Raw genomic sequence first — 19,342 nt, forward strand, 5'->3', positions numbered from 1 at the left:
CTCTGCGCATCTGTAACACCAGTTGTGTGGCTGTTCTGATTCAAGGTTTACCTGCATTGTAGGTGATGCTTAAGTTTACTTTTCCCTGTACTAAAACCTGCTAGTTTTACAACTGCTGCAGTATTCCAGAGACAAATCTTTTTAATCTGTATCCATAGCTCTAAGGCATGCTCTACTAAATCTGTCGAATACACCCAGAGAGGACAGATGTTCTGAATTATTTGATGCAGCCGTATCTAGAAAAATACTAGTGGTTACAATAACCAAACCCTTTTCACCTTTCGGGTATACTAGTTGGCTGTAGAAATCTAGCAGGGGTGTAAAAATGGATTAGAAGTACTCCATGAATGATACTGGCTCTTATTTATAATGCCTCTCATATACTTGGATGTCAGGAGTTCCTGTCTCTTGATGTAGCATTTGGAAAGTTCAGTAGCTTCTTTAAAAGGTTGAGGTTCATAGATGTCATTCTTAGTGCTATGGAGTTAAAATACAACACTTAGAATCCATCTTCTTTATTGATATCATATTCAGGAACTATATAGATAACAGAAAGAGACAAAATTTGCCTCTGTGGGTAGTGTTCTTTGTTCTCTTTTTATAGGTATTCCCATTTTATGACTATTTTTCTGGACCACTGCATTTGCACTTTAATGCCTTGTTTGAGCTAAAGGTTTCCCTGGTTCAAAGTTAATTTATTTGAAGACGGTGTTCTTTAAACACTGCAAGAGGGAAGCAGAGGCAGTGTAGTTTTGAGTGTCTGGGCTAGCCTTTTAAAAACAACAACCCTGAAACAACGCTCCTGGCTTCCTTGTGGAATGGATTGTAATGCTAATGGAGTTTAGAATGGCAAATGTTTTACTGCAGTAGCTCCAGTTGCATCAGACTGAAAACGAAGAGATAAAGAGTTGGTATTGCTTAACCTTTATTTGGGAGATAATACTGATCTGCTTTATAGCAATGATTGTTACCAGCCAGACTAGTGATAGCTACATATGAGAAACTTCTGGAGGGTGCATCACTGACTTCATGGTACAAGAAAAATCTGACAACTAGTTTCGACGGATAAGCTAACAAATAAAACAAAATCAGCAAAGGGGATGAAAACAAAAGACACATTTTCAGGAGGCTGGTACCCTTTTATTATGCACATAGGAGAAGGCGAAAGGTTGGGACAGCCTCACATTATGAATTTTTTGGCTGGTATGAATATATACTGTAATTGATGTTACCACATAACTGGAAATATGATGTTATGAGATATACCTACTTGGAGTAATCCAGATTTGTATCTCTGAGGGTGGGATTAAATTTTTAAAAAGAAATGGAGAGATGAGTAGATACTGATGTAAAGGTTGAAGTAGTGCTGGGAAATTAGAGACAAGAAACTGAACCTTCTATTTTAAGGTAGAAGGATATAGGTCTAGTAGGCTCTGAAGAATTTCAGAAAGAATGAGGAATAGTAAGTCTGAAAAACAGTGCATGATGAATCTACAGGCCGAATAGATTATGCCTCAATATATAGATGGTTCTAGCCTCGAATGTAGACATAATGGCTTGGGATATGCAGAAGAGAATGCAAGCATGCTGTAAAAGAGTATGCTTTAATCCGCTTAATGCAATCAAACTTAAAATATGACCACTTGATTCCAAAAAACAATATTTCTTACTTTGCATGAAAAGTTAATAAATTAATTATTATCTCCGCAGTCCATACCTAAACTCACTTTTCCTGGTGGACTCCTTATTGGCTGTAGTCCAGGTTTCATGAATGTTCCTAAGATTAAAGGCACACACACTGCAATGAAAAGTGGTATGCTGGCTTCGGAAGCCATTTTCAACCAACTAACAAATGAGAATCTCCAATCAAAAACACTGGGTAAGATGGCATGATATGAACATTTATCACTGATGCTTTCTGATCAATTACAGTTCTAAATATCAAGGAGCTCTTTAAGCCAAGTTAATTGTCACTGGTGCATTGACCTAAAACAGCTTTGTAGAAAGCCCACAATTCACTAGCATACACTCAGGGTTCATCGGACTTCCTTTTGCACAACTTTTCAGAAACAGGTCTGCATTTTCCAGGTCTTTTGTGTGTGTGTGTGTGTCGACACTTTCCCTGGGGAAACCTTTATTACCACTAAATTGGAAGAAACAGCAATAGGCTTTTCTGCAGATTGCCATTTGTTCTGATTCAGTGGTAAACAGAGGGTTTCCCCAGGTAAAACAATGGGATAAAAAAAAAAGCCGCTGGCACAGACCTTGGAAGCATGAAAAACACCATGCAAAAGAAAAGTCTCCACCCTACTGACTCACCTGTGTCCATTTCTTTATCACCTGTGGATAATGGACCAGTACAATACAAGCCTGCCCTAAAGTCTCATCACCATATTGCAGATATAATGGAAGGAATTTACAAGTGGAGCCTAATTATAATACCTTGCCTAGTCCTGACAATTGAGTCTCTGCTATGGCATGTCACACCCTTCAAGTATCAAATGATACTCTGGGTGAGATTAATCTGAAGTTTACATTGGGAATTACAGGCTGAAAATTTATATGATGTGTATTTGCATTGCTTTTCAACTTTTTCTTAAAAAAAAAAAGCATTTCCACTAAAGTTGCTGTCTAAAATCACTTTTGTTTTCATCTTAAATGCAAGATGTTGTTTTCTTCATTTTAAATGCAGATTCACTTTTTTAAAAAGTTAGCACCTTGTACATGGGAAAATGCCCATGTTTAGCTGTTGAACGGTTAATCATGTGCCATGCGATCTGTGCATTTAGTCAAAGGTGGATCCCACTGAATTCAATTAGGCTTACCCTCGAGTGTGCACAGAATTGCAACCTCTGTGTTATAATTCTGTAGTGTATAATTTTACTACTTATAAATAGAAACAAATGTTACTATCCTTCAACAGCCTTCAAACATGTTAATTTTTGGTCTTATTAGTATAAAACTCAAAGAGTAAACAATGATATATACGTACCGTATTCAAAGTTATCTTCCACTCTGCTTTTTCAGTATCCATTCAGATATAAAATTATTGAAGTATGGCTCTCCCGAGCGATTTATATTTTCTCAAATGTAAACTACTGCTTTGTTGCAAAATATAGAAAGCCTGTCTCTTATCAGTAGCACTAGTTATCTCCTTGGAAGTGGAACTGTAAGATGCTACTGACTTTCTAAACATTTAATAAACAGCCCCTTGTTTCTAGGACTTGATGTGCCTGAATATGAAGACAATCTGAAAAAATCCTGGGTATGGAAAGAACTCTATGCAGTCAGGAATATCCGTCCTTCATGCCATGGACCCTTGGGTGTGTATGGTGGAATGATTTACACAGGCATATTTTACTGGATACTAAGAGGAATGGAACCTTGGACCCTAAAGCATCCAGGTAGGTTTCTAAATTAACAGCATCTGGGCAGCAGCCACGAGACTTTCCCTTCTTCTCTCCTTTCCTTTTCAGACCACGATGCCCCTAAATCTGTTGGACAGTCCAGTGCTCTGTTGATTTGGGGGATTCACTAGGAACAGACTGCAGAGGGAAGGAGAGGAAGTGTAACTATTGTGCAAGGAGGCTCACTCTTTCCTGTTGAGATCTTTTCCACAAACAGGCCAACACCATAGAAAAGGGGTGGATACCTTGCATCATTTATATGAGTCCCCCAAGTTCTTTAAGGCTCTCAGGATCCCCCAAAATTTGTCATTATTTTTTTTAAGTTATTGACCACTCCTGAATGCCCTTCTGTGATACCATGCCTACAGGATTTTTTTTACTCCTCTAGATATGTCCTTTAAAAAAAGGGGGGGGGGGAGAGACCATGCCTACTCTACATTCACCACCACCCCCTTTCCAGTTCTGGAACACATCACAGCAATAGAGACATTTCCTTCAGAGAAGCAAAGTTACTTAGAAGATGGTACTGATATGCTCCTTTACTAGAGTATGGTGAAACCAATATAATTTAAGTTTTTCCCTCTGCTGATATTTTAGGGACAGATGCAAAGCGGCTAAAGCCAGCCAAAGACTGCACACCTATTGAATACCCTAAACCTGATGGAAAAATCAGTTTTGACTTGCTTTCATCAGTGGCTCTCAGTGGCACGAATCACGAACATGACCAGCCAGCTCATTTGACTCTGAAAGATGATAGTGTTCCTGTCAATCATAACTTAGCTATATACGATGGACCTGAACAACGATTCTGCCCTGCAGGTACCTAGCACAAATTGTAGTGTGTGGAATTGCAGGTTGGTTTGTTTTTTCCCATTCCTCCACTTTTTGTTCTCCTACATACCATACTTCACTTATCAGCTTGACCCCTTGGTTTTTGATGGGGGCGTTTTCTGGCTGAATTCTACTGTACTTTTAGAATTAGGTTACTTCTTCCACTAAATTCAATTTTCCTTTTTACAGGAGTTTATGAATATGTTCCTGTGGAAACTGGAGATGGATTGCGGTTACAGATAAATGCTCAGAACTGTGTCCATTGCAAGACGTGTGATATTAAAGATCCCAGCCAAAATATTAATTGGGTTGTACCTGAAGGTGGAGGTGGACCAGCTTATAATGGAATGTAGTCTTGATCAAAACTAAAAGAACACCCTAGCTGCAGAACCATACAACTTTGGGTTTGCCACATTTTTCTCAAGAGCTGCTATCAATGGTCCTCTGTGAGGTTAGCATTCTATTGAATGCTGAACTTGGTAGTACCTGAAGCAGTAAATGCAACTGTCTGCATGTTCAGATGCAATAGGAAAGTACACTCAAATAAGCCTTGATCTATCAAAGTGGAACAAGAACAGTTTGAGTACAATCTGGTCTGATTTGCCCAACCTCTCTAGACCTGAACACTAATAATGGATGTGACCAAGAGTAAAATATATGAAAGCTGAAGGCTAAATTTCAGTGGATTTTGATTGTAAAGATTAGTCAGACCTCAATCATATGTAACACGAGGTACAGAGCACTGCTGGCTAGGGGTTGTTTGATATAACTTGATTTTGTTCAAGTAATAAAGAATGCTTTCCCTATATGATTACAAATTCAGTTTATTTCTTCAACACAATTCTAACAGCATTTGAATCTTCAGTAATGAGAGTTACAAGTGAGGGATAAAAGAGATGGAACTAGCTTGTTGAATTTAAGCCTCTGGTATGTAACCAAACTTTGTTCAAATTCTTTGCACTCGATCGTTCTGAAGTTTTACGAAGTAGCTTTTCATACACATTTTAGGTTAAAATACTACTACTGTTAAGTGCCTTACCATTTAACTTAATAATGAAAGATGTTTGAAATTATATGCAACCTTAAGAAAAGCCAAGATGTAAACATGTGAAACAGCATCAATATTAGTGACAGTCAATAACACACTGTCACCGCTACTCATACTAATCCTGCCTTTATCAGTGCACAAGTTAAGGAGGAGAAACTATCTTGACTTAAGCAAACATCTTTGCATAAGCTGCCTTCTCTTTTTCTTTCTCATTCTTTATCTTCTGCTTAACTTTTTGTACTTCCATTTGGATAGCTGTGGAAGTAAACAAACAAAAAGTGGTTAAAATTGCTGTTTTATGCTTTTGCAAAAGTTTCACACCTTTCTCCAAAAGTAACCTATTTAGAATACAAATTCCCATTCCAAAAATTCATTTTCCCCAAGAGAGGGTTGATTTAAGAATAAGCTAGTCAAAACGCAGGAGAGAAAATAGTGTGAATATAGCTTGTGTAACTTAAAAGCCTGTGTAACTTAAAAGTCATGCATGTTCATTTCAGAGTACATAACACCCTCTTCCCTTACTTTTCTCCCCACCCTCAATGGGATACATATACTGGCTCAAGTAGCAAAAAAATGTTTTCAGTCTGCGGTGAAACTAGTGCAGCTTATTCAAAAGGCTACCTAGTCAATGGTACTAAGCAGAATGGCACTTTACCTTTGTCTTGAGGTGCTATGCCTTGAGCCTTCTGAAGCTCAGCCTTTAAAGAAAAAGAAAAGAAGTAAGCAATATGTTTATGTATATCTTATTTTAACATTGTATGTCAAACCAAGTACTTGTAATTACCAATGCCTGATCATAATCTTTTGTTCCTTCCCAAGCTTGAGCCCTTCTGTAAAGTGCTTTGGTGTTTGTAGGATCTATGGCCAGAGCCTGCAAAATAATAAGAACAGTATTTCTGATATTTCTTAAGATTCAGTAAGCAAAACCAGCTACTGCAATAATTTGAGCAGCAGCATCTCGCGAGAAGTTTTTAGCAAGGAAACAAATGATGCAACTCCTTCCTAGGTTTCTTTCAAGCAAAAGCTAGTTCTCCTTATCAGCCTAATTCAAGTCACTAATCTGATAAGCAACAAAACCTTCCTGTGTGCCCAAGTAATAGAAAACATAAATGGCTTTTTGTTTTCCTCTACACAGTCTTTTGTGGACATTCTGGTATCTATCCATTTAAGTAGCCGCTGAACCATGCTGAACAATCAGTATGAAATAAGACTGAAAAAGATCTGGACAGTATACCGACACCTTGTGGCTACTCGGATAACCAATTTACATCACCTAGAGATCAATGGCTATTAAGTACCAAAATATTTTAATTACAGAATTACCAAGAACTCAATCAAGCTGCACTAAAGCAATTTCTTCTTATAGCCACATACTGAATCTCAGCTTGTGGAGACACACAGAAGAGGGCTCCTATTGATTTTCTTGGGGCATATGTAGGTAGATATAACACAATGTAGGTCTGCATAAATTTTGCTGGCTTCCCCTATTCATTATGTTTATATCTCTTAAGACATGTGTTGGCCTATCTCTGTGTTACTGATCAATGGCCCAAGCAATACATCTCAACATGCAGATGCTAAACATGAATGGATCAAGGCACATGGGAAGAGCATTTAAATATGACAGAGTTGTGGAACACTAATTTAGGCTTGAAAAATGCCTCAACATAATTTTATTGTGTAGGACAAAAAGGGAGATAAGGGGGAAATGCTATTTGAGGGCCAAACAAGAAATGGCAGGTTATTAGTTTTAAAATTTTCATCAATGCTGACCTAATGCAATGAATCCAGAAACTGGGCAGATAGGAATTAAGAATGCTTTGCTATGCATATTGTTTTAAATAAAATTGTGTCATAAATTGTTTGTTGGATTCTACTTTATCAATTTTTCTGAGCCAAAATATAAGCAATATACCTTAGTACAGTTTTCAATTGCATCTTGCCACTCCAACAGTTTCAGTCTGCAAGCAGCAATGTTTAGGTAGCAGCTCAATGCTACAGCATTCAACTTAGCTAAATCTTCCTTGTCTACTATAGCTTTAGAAGCTTCAATATACCTGTACAAAATAAAATGACAGAATTTGCGTTATTGTATTACCACATGTCTAACTTGCAACACTAGCTAAAGCAGATAAAGGGGGGATGGCCTATTTATGCTTCTGATCAGTCCCAAAATATCTGGACCATGTTAGTTTCGAACCCCCAATTTCATTACCTTAAAGACTTGCTGTATTTCTTGACTGCCATTGCCCAGTTTTGGGATTTGAAGAAAGTGTTACCTATATTTTTTACATCTTCAGCTATAGACACAACCTGGTGAATCTACCAAAAACAGAGAGAGAGAGAGAGAGAGAGAGAGAGAGAGAGAGAGAGAGAGAGAGAGATGGTATCATTCTGTAATTTGCAAAAACATTTTCCTGTTTTTTTAGGAGAAGGCTTGCAAGTTTAGAATCTGGGTAAAACCTCAGTGCGACAGGATTTACAACCAACTATGTAATGACACATTACTTTGTCATAGGTCAGAAAAACACTTTACTATATTGTATTTTTATTCAGTTGGCGTATTAAAAGATTATATAGACTCTGCCTAGTGAAGAGCTTGGATTAAACTCATTTGGCACTTAAATTCTGAATGAGTTGAGATGAAGTGTGGCTTTTGTTCTGTAGTATTCTTTCCTGATACAGGAGCCCATTAGTATTTTGTTGTATGACCAATGCACCCTTTACTATGCGTGCTGTCTGCAGGCAGTACACTGCTATTTTTTACTCCCTTGCCTATGAGTCAGCTGAACATCAGGCCTTGTGAAAACCTGCCCACAGCACTCTGCAAGACCCAATGGTCAACTGGAGCTTGCAAAGCATCTTGCACATGGTTTTGCAGCCATTGCTGATCGGTGGTGCCTGAGCCAGATCTTCAGCAGCCTCGCTTCATTTATTACATTTAAATCTCACCTTTCCTCCAAGGAGTTCAGAGTGGCATACATTTTTCTCCCTTTCCCCATTTGACCCTCACAACAACCTTGTGCTGTCTTAATAAATGCTACTCTGTTTTTGGTAAGAGAGGTTCATTTTCTGTTTCCTTACAACTCCCACTGCATCACTAACATCTTTTCTCAATGAGAAGAGATACTTACATCTTTTAAATCCACATCAGAATCTTCAGGAAAATCTGTGTGAGTATCTCCAGAACCATCCATAGGAGCAAGTCCCCAGTTATCCCCTTCTTTCAGTTCACCACACTCTGCGATGATGCATAACTGTAAAAATAATAAGAGTACATGAAAGGCAACTTTATCTGCGAAAGACAGCTTACTCTGAATTTTCAGAAAACATGCAATATGTGCTATCACTGAATATCATACAATTTGCTAGAATGCCAGTTAAATACCGTATTTTTCGCCCTATAGGACGCACTTTTTCCCCTCCAAAAATGAAGGGGAAATCTGGGTGCGTCCTATGGGGCGAATGCAGGCTTCGCGGACCTCTCCGCTAGCAGCGGGAGCGCTCCCGCTGCTGGCGGAGACGTGCCTGCATGCCGAAGCCTGCGCGCGCTGAGCTCAGCGCGCCCAGGCTTCGCGGACCTCTCCGCTAGCAGCGGGAGCGCTCCCGCTGCTGGCGGAGACGTGCCTGCATGCCGAAGCCTGCGCGCGCTGAGCTCAGCGCGCCCAGGCTTCGCGGACCTCTCCGCTAGCAGCGGGAGCGCTCCCGTTGCTGGCGGAGAGGTGCCTGCATGCGGAAGCCTGCGCGCGCTGAGCTCAGCGCGCCCAGGCTTCGCGGACCTCTCCGCTAGCAGCGGGAGCGCTCCCGCTGCTGGCGGAGACGTGCCTGCATGCCGAAGCCTGCGCGCGCTGAGCTCAGCGCGCCCAGGCTTCGCGGACCTCTCCGCTAGCAGCGGGAGCGCTCCCGCTGCTGGCGGAGAGGTGCCTGCATGCCGAAGCCTGCGCGCGCTGAGCTCAGCGCGCCCAGGCTTCGCGGACCTCTCCGCTAGCAGCGGGACCGCTCCCGCTGCTGGCGGAGACGTGCCTGCATGCCGAAGCCTGCGCGCGCTGAGCTCAGCGCGCCCAGGCTTCGCGGACCTCTCCGCTAGCAGCGGGAGCGTTCCCGTTGCTGGCGGAGAGGTGCCTGCATGCGGAAGCCTGCGCGCGCTGAGCTCAGCGCGCCCAGGCTTCGCGGACCTCTCCGCTAGCAGCGGGACCGCTCCCGCTGCTGGCGGAGACGTGCCTGCATGCCGAAGCCTGCGCGCGCTGAGCTCAGCGCGCCCAGGCTTCGCGGACCTCTCCGCTAGCAGCGGGAGCGCTCCCGCTGCTGGCGGAGAGGTGCCTGCATGCCGAAGCCTGCGCGCGCTGAGCTCAGCGCGCCCAGGCTTCGCGGACCTCTCCGCTAGCAGCGGGACCGCTCCCGCTGCTGGCGGAGACGTGCCTGCATGCCGAAGCCTGCGCGCGCTGAGCTCAGCGCGTCCAGGCTTCGCGGACCTCTCCGCTAGCAGTGGGAGCCAGCACTGGGCTCCCACGGCTTGCAGAGAGCTGCCTGTTTGGGGGCTGGGGTCGGGGGAAGCTCGGGCTTCCCCAACCCCGCGCCTGGGGGGGGAAATAATTTTTTTCCTTTATTTCCCCCCCAAAAAACTAGGTGCGCCTTATGGGACGGTGCGTCCTATAGGGCGAAAAATACGGTAATGGGAATTACTAGATACGTGTAACTGTTACAAGAGAAGAGATTTTGCCACAAGTCCCAGCCAAATTCAGCCAACAACCTACCACCCAAGTTTGTATGCACACCTTTGGTTTACCATTCAGTAGCCATCTGAAATCAGCAGGGCTTCCTTTTATAGTTCAGCTGTTTTTCACGCTTCCAAAATAAAACTTGACTCATTTATAATACTGAAAAAGGATTTCTTCTAAAGCTGTCGAAGCTTACCTTAGCAGGTTCTTCCTCCTTTACTTCAACATTTTCTAGTAGCTTTACAACACCCATGCCTTTGATCACCTGGCCAAAGACGACATGTTTCCCATCAAGATGAGGAGTTGGCACAGTTGTGATAAAGAACTGGGAGCCATTAGTGTTGCATCCTGAATTTGCCATGCTGAGCAAACCTGGCTGATCGTGCTATATAAAAAGATACCAGTGTAATTCTGATTAGAATAATTCATGAATGAAGAATCAGAGACATCATGCTAACAAGACAAAAGGTTACAAGGAAAATGGCTTGCAGTATCTTAATTAACGTAGTGAATGTTTTCACATTATCTTAGCCAAAAGGCAGAGAAGCTGTTCCTGAAGCAGATACAATGCCAAGAAAGGCTTGTGCCTGTCCAAAGGAAATTATTAAACTGAGGGTAATAAATAACCCAGACACTCAACGAACTTAATAATAAAGTTAAATAAGATATTTAAGATAATGTGCAGAATTTAATTTGAAGTATCTTATTCACATTTAACAGCTTTTATATTAGATCTCAAGAATTCATACTAAGTAGGAGTCTGAAACATTTCCCTCAAATGAGATACTTGTTAAATGTTAGCTATATTTAAATATACTTCAGCTAGAGTTGACCTTATACAGATAATTACTTAAAATGAATTGTGAAAAAGACTCTATGAATTGAATGTGGAGACACTATATGTAATTCTATTTGTTTATTTGCTTGTTTGTTACACAAAAAAAGCTTTAATAAAACTTTTTTTTAAGGCAAAGGCACATTTTATTATGGTAAAAATGAAAAACATTCATAATTCTATCAAGTGACAATTTTAATTATTAAGCCATTACCTTGTAATGGAAGTTTTCATCATCAAATTTTTCACCATATATGCTTTCTCCACCTGTTCCATTTTGATGTGAGAAGTCTCCACCCTGGATCATAAATTTCTTGATAACTGCAATTTGAACACAGAAAGATGAAAGCTAGCATTAGGTTGGACAACATTCCAAAGTCCTATTTCATGTAACGCATAAATTATAAATCCATAAGCTTAAGTGAACATACCATATTTACTCGAATCAAATGCTCATCATTTTTGGCCAAATTATGTTGCGAAAATTAAGGCACTGACCGGACCCAAAGGGTGCTCATCAATGGTTCCTCTTCATCCTGGAGAAGAGTGACTAGTGGGGTGCCACAGGGTTCTGTCTTGGGCCCGGTCTTATTCAACATCTTTATCAACGACTTGGATGATGGACTCAAGGGCATCCTGATCAAATTTGCAGATGACACCAAACTGGGAGGGGTGGCTAACACCCCAGAGGACAGGATCACACTTCAAAAAGACCTTGACAGATTAGAGAACTGGGCCAAAACAAACAAGATGAATTTTAACAGGGAGAAATGTAAAGTATTGCACTTGGGCAAAAAAAATGAGAGGCACAAATACAAGATGGGTGACACCTGGCTTGAGAGCAGTACATGTGAAAAGGATCTAGGAGTCTTGGTTGACCACAAACTTAACATGAGCCAACAGTGTGACGCGGCAGCTAAAAAAGCCAATGCAATTCTGGGCTGCATCAATAGGAGTATAGCATCTAGATCAAGGGAAGTTATAGTGCCACTGTATTCTGCTCTGGTCAGACCTCACCTGGAGTACTGTGTCCAGTTCTGGGCACCACAGTTCAAGAAGGACACTGACAAACTGGAACGTGTCCAGAGGAGGGCAACCAAAATGGTCAAAGGCCTGGAAACGATGCCTTATGAGGAACGGCTAAGGGAGCTGGGCATGTTTAGCCTGGAGAAGAGGAGGTTAAGGGGGGATATGATAGCCATGTTCAAATATATAAAAGGATGTCACATAGAGGAGGGAGAAAGGTTGTTTTCTGCTGCTCCAGAGAAGCGGACACGGAGCAATGGATGCAAACTACAAGAAAGAAGATTCCACCTAAACATTAGGAAGAACTTCCTGACAGTAAGAGCTGTTCGACAGTGGAATTTGCTGCCAAGGAGTGTGGTGGAGTCTCCTTCTTTGGAGGTCTTTAAGCAGAGGCTTGACAACCATATGTCAGGAGTGCTCTGATGGTGTTTCCTGCTTGGCAGGGGGTTGGACTCGATGGCCCTTGTGGTCTCTTCCAACTCTATGATTCTATGATTCTATGATTCTATGATTCTATGATTCTATGATTCTATGGCACACATTAGATTCAATAGCACATTTACATTCACCAGCAAATACTTCTTTTAGTTTCAAGATTCTGAAAATTGAGGTGCGCATTAGACTTGAGTAAATATGGTACATTTCTTGAGTACAGGGAGTTCTGCATACTAGTATAACCACCAAGAAGACCCCATCCCACATCCCCACACAATAAGCAACACTTGTGTAAGATGGTAAACAGGATGTTATCAGAGCAAGCAAGACGATGGCAAGGCTATCTTGGTCCAGGAATGGCTGTAGTTGGATAACCAAATGTAACTGGAAAAAGAACTTCTTGCCACTTAGGCACCCAATGACAGAGCGGGATCAAGGAGCACCCACAGACAACAAACCTGTTTCTTTAGAGGGAGCGCAACTTCATCCACAACAGAGCAAAGAACTGGGCCCACCCACCAACAGTGCCTACTTATTGTCAGGATTCAGCTTCAGTTTGCTGGTTTAATGCTGATGCTCTTTTATGTTGTATTTTTTGTCTGTTTTGTGGTTATTTATTGTTTCATTTATAAATTATACTTCACCATGGAAGTTTTTGTTTAAACAGAAGAGTAGGACACCAAAATAAAGAAAAGGATTTAAAACAAGTATAATCTTCCTTTCAGCTAACCCAAGGAAACAAAAACAAACCAAACTTACTTCTATGGAAGGGGCATCCTTTGTAATGAAGAGGCTTTCCAGTGGCTGGTCCAATACCCTTTTCTCCAGTGCACAATGCACGAAAGTTTTCAGCAGTTTTAGGTACAACATCTGCAAACAATTCTAATACGATTCGGCCAGCTGGAATGAAAAGAGGTCCAAAGTTTTATTTTATCATACCAGCATCCTGCATTCCTCCATGTACATTCACGTAGCGTACCATTAACTCACCTACTGTATTTCCACAATACCCAAATAACTTCACGGCTATAAAGCGACTTGAACACAGGCTTTCCACGAGTCAATGAAGCACTCTATTTACTATGCTAAGATTGAGCAATTCCAGTGACAACCTAGGTAAAGCTCAAATTTATCTTATCTGGCACCCATGCACTTGACTCAGTGCCACTCTTTATTAATAACATGGGAGAGGCCCATTGTTCACCTTGGGTGCCGCTTGTTGGTGGTGTTACTAGTCTGTATGCATACGGTTAGAAAAATCCTAATCAACACAAATTTGATAGTCTGCCTTAGGCCATTTGTTTTGCCTTGACAAGTGCATTGAAGATTATACAGTGCGTTTTTTTAAAGACCAGCTTTTTCCATTCCAAAGTACTTCTGATCAGAATGGGAACACAGATTCTTGATTGCTGCCATTAATTTGAGGCTATGCCTTGTTTCTGAAACCTGATATAGCTGTTACATGCCATGTTATGAATTAATTCAATTCTGCATCTGCCCAAGCACTGCATTTTAGGGAGGTCCAACCTCAATGTGATGGGGAAACTCTTACTTTGCATGGAAAGAGGTAAACAAAAATCACACACCAAAAGGGAAATTTAATAGAAGGGAAGCAAAGTTGGCATTCAGATTGTTCACATCTGGGACAGCTCAAGTTGATAGAGCGTGAGACTCTTAATCTCAGGGTTGTGGGTTTGAGTGCCACGTTGGGCGAAAGATTCCTGCAGTGCAGGGGGTTGGAGTAGATGACCCTCGTGGTCCCTTCCAACTCTACAATTCTATGGTTCTCTATTAAAGTATCCTTCCCTCAGGCTTTCCACTCAGAAGTGCTGTTATGTGACCCTTTCCTCAAAAATCAGAATCTGTGCAGGCATGTTATTGGGCGAAATGAAGTGACATATAACACTAGAAGGCGATATATATTTTTTACAATATTTCTGTAGTTCAAGCCAGGAAAAAGAAATTAGTTCTGGAATTCTCTAGCCTGCCTTAGCGCTCCTTAAATCTGCAGAGTCGAGGTTTACACAAATACACGCGACAAAGTGGTAAAAGCTTTTCCTCGAACATACCACTCCATGTTGCTGATGAGGGAATCGCTTGTTCTGAGGGGATTTTTTTTTTTTTTTTACTTATGTTATATTTAACATATAAAGCAGGATGGGGCAGATCGTTTTTTCTCTAGTCCTGTTTGTGCAGTGAGGGACTTCGGGGAATTTATTCTAATTTGGGTTTGTTTGTTTTTTAATTATGGGGAAAGCGGGGGGGGGGGAGAGGGTCCTTAAGTGGTCCCGCCTCCGCCAACCCGCTTCCCCAATATTTTACTATATATACGCCGCGCGCTACGGGTGCGCTGCTCTCCGTGCAGCGGCGGCGGCCTGAGGGAGAATTCCCACTCGGGCGAGGGGGGAAACGATGCAAAAGATCCGGGGGCAGCGCCGCTTCCTCCCGCTGCCCGCCCTGTTGGCTAAGGCAGAGCTTGCAGAACATTGGACAGCGGCGGCGGCAGTAGCAGCAGCACACGGTCCTCCGACCACCTGCTTGCCGGCCACTGAAGGGGCCTCGGCTAGGCCGGCCACTCTCCCTCCCTCCTGCCCCTCAGGCCCCTCGCACCCTTCCCGCCGCCGGGGAACCTTCCGCGCGCGCTTTCCGCCGCCTCTTCTCCTCCCCCCCCCCCAACGACCTCTCTGCCATTTCGCCTCTCCCCGCCCGCACCTCGTTCTCCCCCAACGTCCACATCGAGAAACACCCGGGGGTTGCTCGGGCTGGAGGGCTTGCAGAGAGGAGACTCGTGAGACATGCCGGCTGCTACTGCTGCTGCTGTTGCCTCACGCCGCCGCCTCCTCCTCTGCGGCTCGGCCTTCCGCTGCGGCCTGCAGTGGAGGCTCCGCCTTCCTGCTTCAAATGAGGCGGGGGAAGCTCGCCGGCCGCCCCTCCTTCCCTGTAGCTCAGAGGCGAAGATCTAGAAGAGCGCATGGCGGCGGAGGCTACTGCTGCTGCTGCTGGGGACATCGAAGCCCGAGCGTGTTTTGGGCACGGTCGTTTTGTTTTGGTTTTCGCTTCCCGCCTTCAGTGGAATTTGCTTACTGGCTCTCCCGAGTAAATTAAGGGTGGCAGGCCGCGTCGTTGCGAAAGGACAACGTTGCGATGAGCTTCGTTTCCAGAGCTGCGTCCTCCTGTCCCTCGCGAACACTTTCGGTGTATATGCACTCTCCAAGAGGACGATATTTCTGCGTTTTAATTTAACACAAGTGCCTACGCCGCTTGACCTCAGTTCTCCGTCATCTTTTAGTTTTCGAGGCAGGAGGGGCGGGATTTTGAAGTGAAATGCGGCTTTAGATGCACAGGACAGGAATGTCATTGTCATCATCATCATCATTATTAAAGTTCACCTGAGCTTTTGCAGAGTGCCTTATAGTGACAGACCACATAACCACATATTTAGGTATTCAACTGCGTGATGGCTTCGCGTAGGCAAGTTTTCAAGGCTGAAAAGAAGAGGAGGGATGGTACGGTTGTGTGAAAATGAGTAACAGGAAATCAAAATACCTTAAAATGAAACAATTAAAACCAACTATTCAAGATGCCAGAGTTCCTGGGGAAATATAAAAGTTTTTGGTTCAGTTTCAGATAAGCTCCCTGTGAAGGGCATTCTATGTGCAGGAATCTGTGACTGAAAAAAAAGTCCCCTCTGGTGGTCACAACCCTCCTCACAACAGATAGGAAGACCTTAATGTTTGTGCAGCCCCATATAGAAGAAGGCTGATTTTAAGGTCAAAAGCCATTTAGGACTTTAAAGGCAAGCACCAACACCAGAAGGCCCAGAGAAGTATATTTTGTCCTTCTGTCATATGCCATCCATCAGGGTGACTATATTGCTGCTGTCTGAAACCAGTCTGAAGCCACTGAAAGAGATCCAGATTATCAGTCTGATTTAATGGTCTAGTGTTGGACTGCGGACTGCAATTACTTGCTCTAGCTCCTTGCCCAAGAAGGGGATATTTGCAACTAGCAAATGGTCATTACAAATTAAATAGGATTTTCTAAGGGACAGTACTTTCAAGGCATCTAGAAATCTGAACTACATTTATTAGGGAGTGAAGTCTCATTGAACTAAGTGACCATCGAACTTAATAAACATTCATAGGCTTGGGCTGCCAGCTTGAGCGCTTATAGGCACAGCTATATATGTTTTCCTATAAACAAACTGCACAGAAAACAGTGGCTTCTAAACAGGATAAGGCTGCATGTGAAAATGTTTAGAGCAAAGCCAAACTTCAGAAGATGCAGAAATGTATTTTAAGAAATACATTGGCCTTTATAGTGGTGATTGCCTAGAAAAAAACCAGAGCTGGTCTCACCTAGGATATAATCTACTACTGTATATATTTTGGCTGATTGTTTGCTATGGTGGGGGTGGAGTTTGGACACCTCTTAAGATAGCATAATCATATTTTGCATGATGGTTCTTGAGATCAAGGAGCAGGTTTTTGTCTATATTTGGATATGATTGGAAACTACTTTGAATCAAGATGGCAGACTAAACCATCCCAAACTGCACTGATTTAAACCAGTGATGTTTAATCCACTGGTTTTCTTTCTATCGGCAGGAGGCTGCTGCTGATTTATAACTGAAAATCCAGTTACTTTTAACATTTGCAGTACTTCTTTGTGCGTAGTACTTGTGAGTGTGCTGATTTCGTGAAACCGGAAATATTGCATTGTGCCATATATGAAACCACAGTGTGAAAAGGAGGGAATCCTTTCTTTCCCATCATCTTCTCGCATCGCCTTCGCTTCCATCCAAAAACAGCCCTTTCAAGGCCCTCTGAGACTTGATCAGGGAAAGAAGAGAAAACCCGCGTCCCTTTAAGCGTGCCTCTTGCGGCGCGCCCGGGAAAGGCTCGGAATCCCCTAGTATCCAATGACAAAACGCCGGGCGGGGATTGCGCGTTCGGGAAGCTCCCAGGCTTGGATTGCGGAGCTGCGGAACTCGAGCCGGCCACAGGGGGGAGCTGTGCGTGCCGCCGGGCAAACCCGCTTGGCTCGCTCCCAGTCATATGACTGGCCGCCTCCATTAATGCCTGTCTGGGAAGAGAGGGAGGCGCCGGCTCAGGGGGCGGCGGGGCGAGGCGGAGCGCTGGAAGCGCAACTCGGGCTGGCCAGATCGTGGCTGGCATGGATGCTACTGCAGCAGTAGCGAGCGACTCGTGACCGCGGCCAGCGGAGCGACCTGGCGCAGGTGTCTCCTGGCTCCCCACGCATGCTTCCCTAAGCTTAGGGCGGCAGCATGGCCCCCACGCTGCTCCAGAAGCTGTTTAACAAAAGGGGCGGCGGCGGCAGTAGCAGCAGCAACTCGGCTTCTCCTTGTCAGGCGGCCAAGGAAGGCTCTGCGTTCAGGTGAGTGAGCAAAGTGCATGCATTGTGCCCGGATCATCTAGCTGCCTCTGTGCGAGTTATTTTTCCTCTTATGCATCCAGCTTTTCTCTCTCTCTCTCTCTTTCTTCCCCGCTCTCTTCTTTTTTCTATCTCTTTTTGCTTATGCAGCAGCCACCGGGATTACCCGGCGCTCACGGCGGGCTCATGGTCGGCTCGTTCTGCAGATCGAAGGCGAGGGGAGAAATTGCTTCTTTTGCAGGTCCTACAGGTCGCTTTGGGACTCAGAGCGAATGCAGCGCTCCGCGAGGAATGGAGTTGATCCTAATGTTTAAATGGCTCTGAAATGGTTAAGACGTGTTGCACATGTTCAGCAGCTGTTTCGTAACAGCCTCCCCTCATGGGTAAAGTGTTCGACGCAGCTGGTGGGCCAGGCCTGTGGCTGCCTTTAGACAAGGATGCGCCTTCCCATTTGAGGTGCCTTAGGCTGCAGTCCTGAATTCACTTACCCTGCATGTAAACCTCTTTGAGCTCCATAGGACTTGCTTCTTCATAGGCATGGTTAGGAATATGCTGTTGGTTTTTTGCTGCACTGAGCTTCAGGTTGGGGAAAGACTTTATTCAAGTTGATGTGATGTAGAAAGGGGATGTAGGGCTTGAACTGTACCCCTGATTCAAATCTTCACTCAACCAAGAGGTCAGAAATGACACATGCAACTCTGAACGTCTTGAAAGATGCACGCAATACAAATATAATACTCTTGTGATATATGTGCTATGTGTTACAACACACTGCAGTACATTCCCCTTTTCACTTAAGCCCCACTGTGTTCACTGGGGTTGGCTCCTTGTAAGTGTGCACAGGATTTCAGTCCTCAGTAAGTAGTGTATGATGAATGGGAAACTTATGATCCTGGAGATCTTATTGAACTACAGTTCCTAATAGCTCTGACCATTGGACATGCTGACGGCGTATAATGAGAATTGAGAGTCCATTCGCACACAGAGGGCCATAGGTTCCCAAATGTTTTAGGAGTTGAGAATGTAACCTTACGTGAACTTGCTAGTATGGCTTCAAAAACACTGCACCCTGTATCTATTGATACAATGCATACATGTTTTCGATAGGAATCTTAAACAACATCATTCATTCTAAGGACACCTGTTATGTTTGTTTCTTAACCCAATATAATATTTTTAAATCCTTCAGTTTTAAAAGATGCACAAGCTTATTGGGCTATAAATCAACACAATGTTAGTCTTCTGCTATTTGCTCTCCCTAGTACGTATATGTTTAAAATGAAGTCCTAAAGAAAAACTTAGGCCCACTCTAGCCTAAAAGTTTGCACACTGTTTTAAAACAATTGCATAATGTTAAGCATTTGTGAGTCCTCCCTACAGTTTTCTTAGATGTTGCCATTTAAAGATGCCTTGTTGTGGCCAGAGAGGTAGTAAGTATTTAGGCGATTTAGCATAAAACATTACAGACGTGTGCTACTCATCTGTTGAGCAATGAAACGATGCCAGCCCCATGATGAGCTGACAGTTCTAATATTTATTTTTCTTGTATTGATATTCTGCCTTTCTTCCATCACAGAGCCCATGTGATTCTCCTGTAGGTCATTTGTGAAAATAGGAGAGAGGGATAAAATTGCATTCAGTATTAGGT

At 43.3% G+C, this 19,342-nt stretch overlaps 3 protein-coding genes across 4 annotated transcripts in view; 2 read left to right on the plus strand and 1 right to left on the minus strand.

The window, feature by feature from the left end:
* The window catches only part of ETFDH (electron transfer flavoprotein dehydrogenase), a 20,519-nt gene extending 13,374 nt beyond the window's left edge, over window positions 1-7,145 (plus strand). The window contains exons 10-13 of the mRNA XM_083457340.1: window positions 1,711-1,879; window positions 3,222-3,404; window positions 4,005-4,226; window positions 4,428-7,145. Of these exons, the coding sequence (XP_083313466.1) occupies window positions 1,711-1,879; window positions 3,222-3,404; window positions 4,005-4,226; window positions 4,428-4,591 (738 nt within the window). The 3' untranslated portion in view covers window positions 4,592-7,145. The remainder of the gene's footprint in view (window positions 1-1,710; window positions 1,880-3,221; window positions 3,405-4,004; window positions 4,227-4,427) is intronic.
* On the minus strand, window positions 5,045-17,298 carry PPID (peptidylprolyl isomerase D). Its single transcript, XM_083457501.1, has 10 exons — window positions 15,013-17,298; window positions 13,060-13,200; window positions 11,054-11,160; window positions 10,201-10,389; window positions 8,421-8,543; window positions 7,502-7,608; window positions 7,202-7,343; window positions 6,071-6,157; window positions 5,942-5,984; window positions 5,045-5,541 (listed from the first exon to the last, which is right to left on the minus strand). The coding sequence occupies exons 1-10, from the start codon at window positions 15,095-15,097 to the stop codon at window positions 5,453-5,455; spliced, it is 1,113 nt and encodes a 370-aa protein (XP_083313627.1). The 5' UTR covers window positions 15,098-17,298; the 3' UTR covers window positions 5,045-5,452.
* A 43-nt stretch (window positions 17,299-17,341) lies between these two features.
* FNIP2 (folliculin interacting protein 2) overlaps window positions 17,342-19,342 on the plus strand; it is a 44,388-nt gene continuing 42,387 nt past the window's right edge. The window contains exon 1 of one of the 2 annotated variants that reach the window (XM_083457102.1): window positions 17,342-17,697. In XM_083457102.1, coding sequence (XP_083313228.1) covers window positions 17,588-17,697 — 110 coding nt within the window. In that variant the 5' untranslated portion in view covers window positions 17,342-17,587. The remainder of the gene's footprint in view (window positions 17,698-19,342) is intronic. The other variant, XM_083457101.1, reaches the window with a different exon arrangement.

The sequence above is a fragment of the Podarcis tiliguerta genome (genome assembly GCF_965153285.1).
Source record: "Podarcis tiliguerta genome assembly, chromosome: 9".
Lineage (NCBI taxonomy): Eukaryota > Metazoa > Chordata > Lepidosauria > Squamata > Lacertidae > Podarcis > Podarcis tiliguerta.

Excerpts from the sequence above, each read along its gene's own strand:
- PPID (XM_083457501.1), bottom strand. The coding sequence starts at position 15,097 with ATGTCTCACGAGTCTCCTCTCTGCAAGCCCTCCAGCCCGAGCAACCCC. Across the intron at positions 10,390-11,053 it reads ATGAAAACTTCCATTACAAG|CACGATCAGCCAGGTTTGCT; the intron begins GTAATGGCTTAA and ends CTTTTTATATAG. Across the intron at positions 5,985-6,070 it reads AAGATTATGATCAGGCATTG|GCTGAGCTTCAGAAGGCTCA; the intron begins GTAATTACAAGT and ends TTTTCTTTAAAG.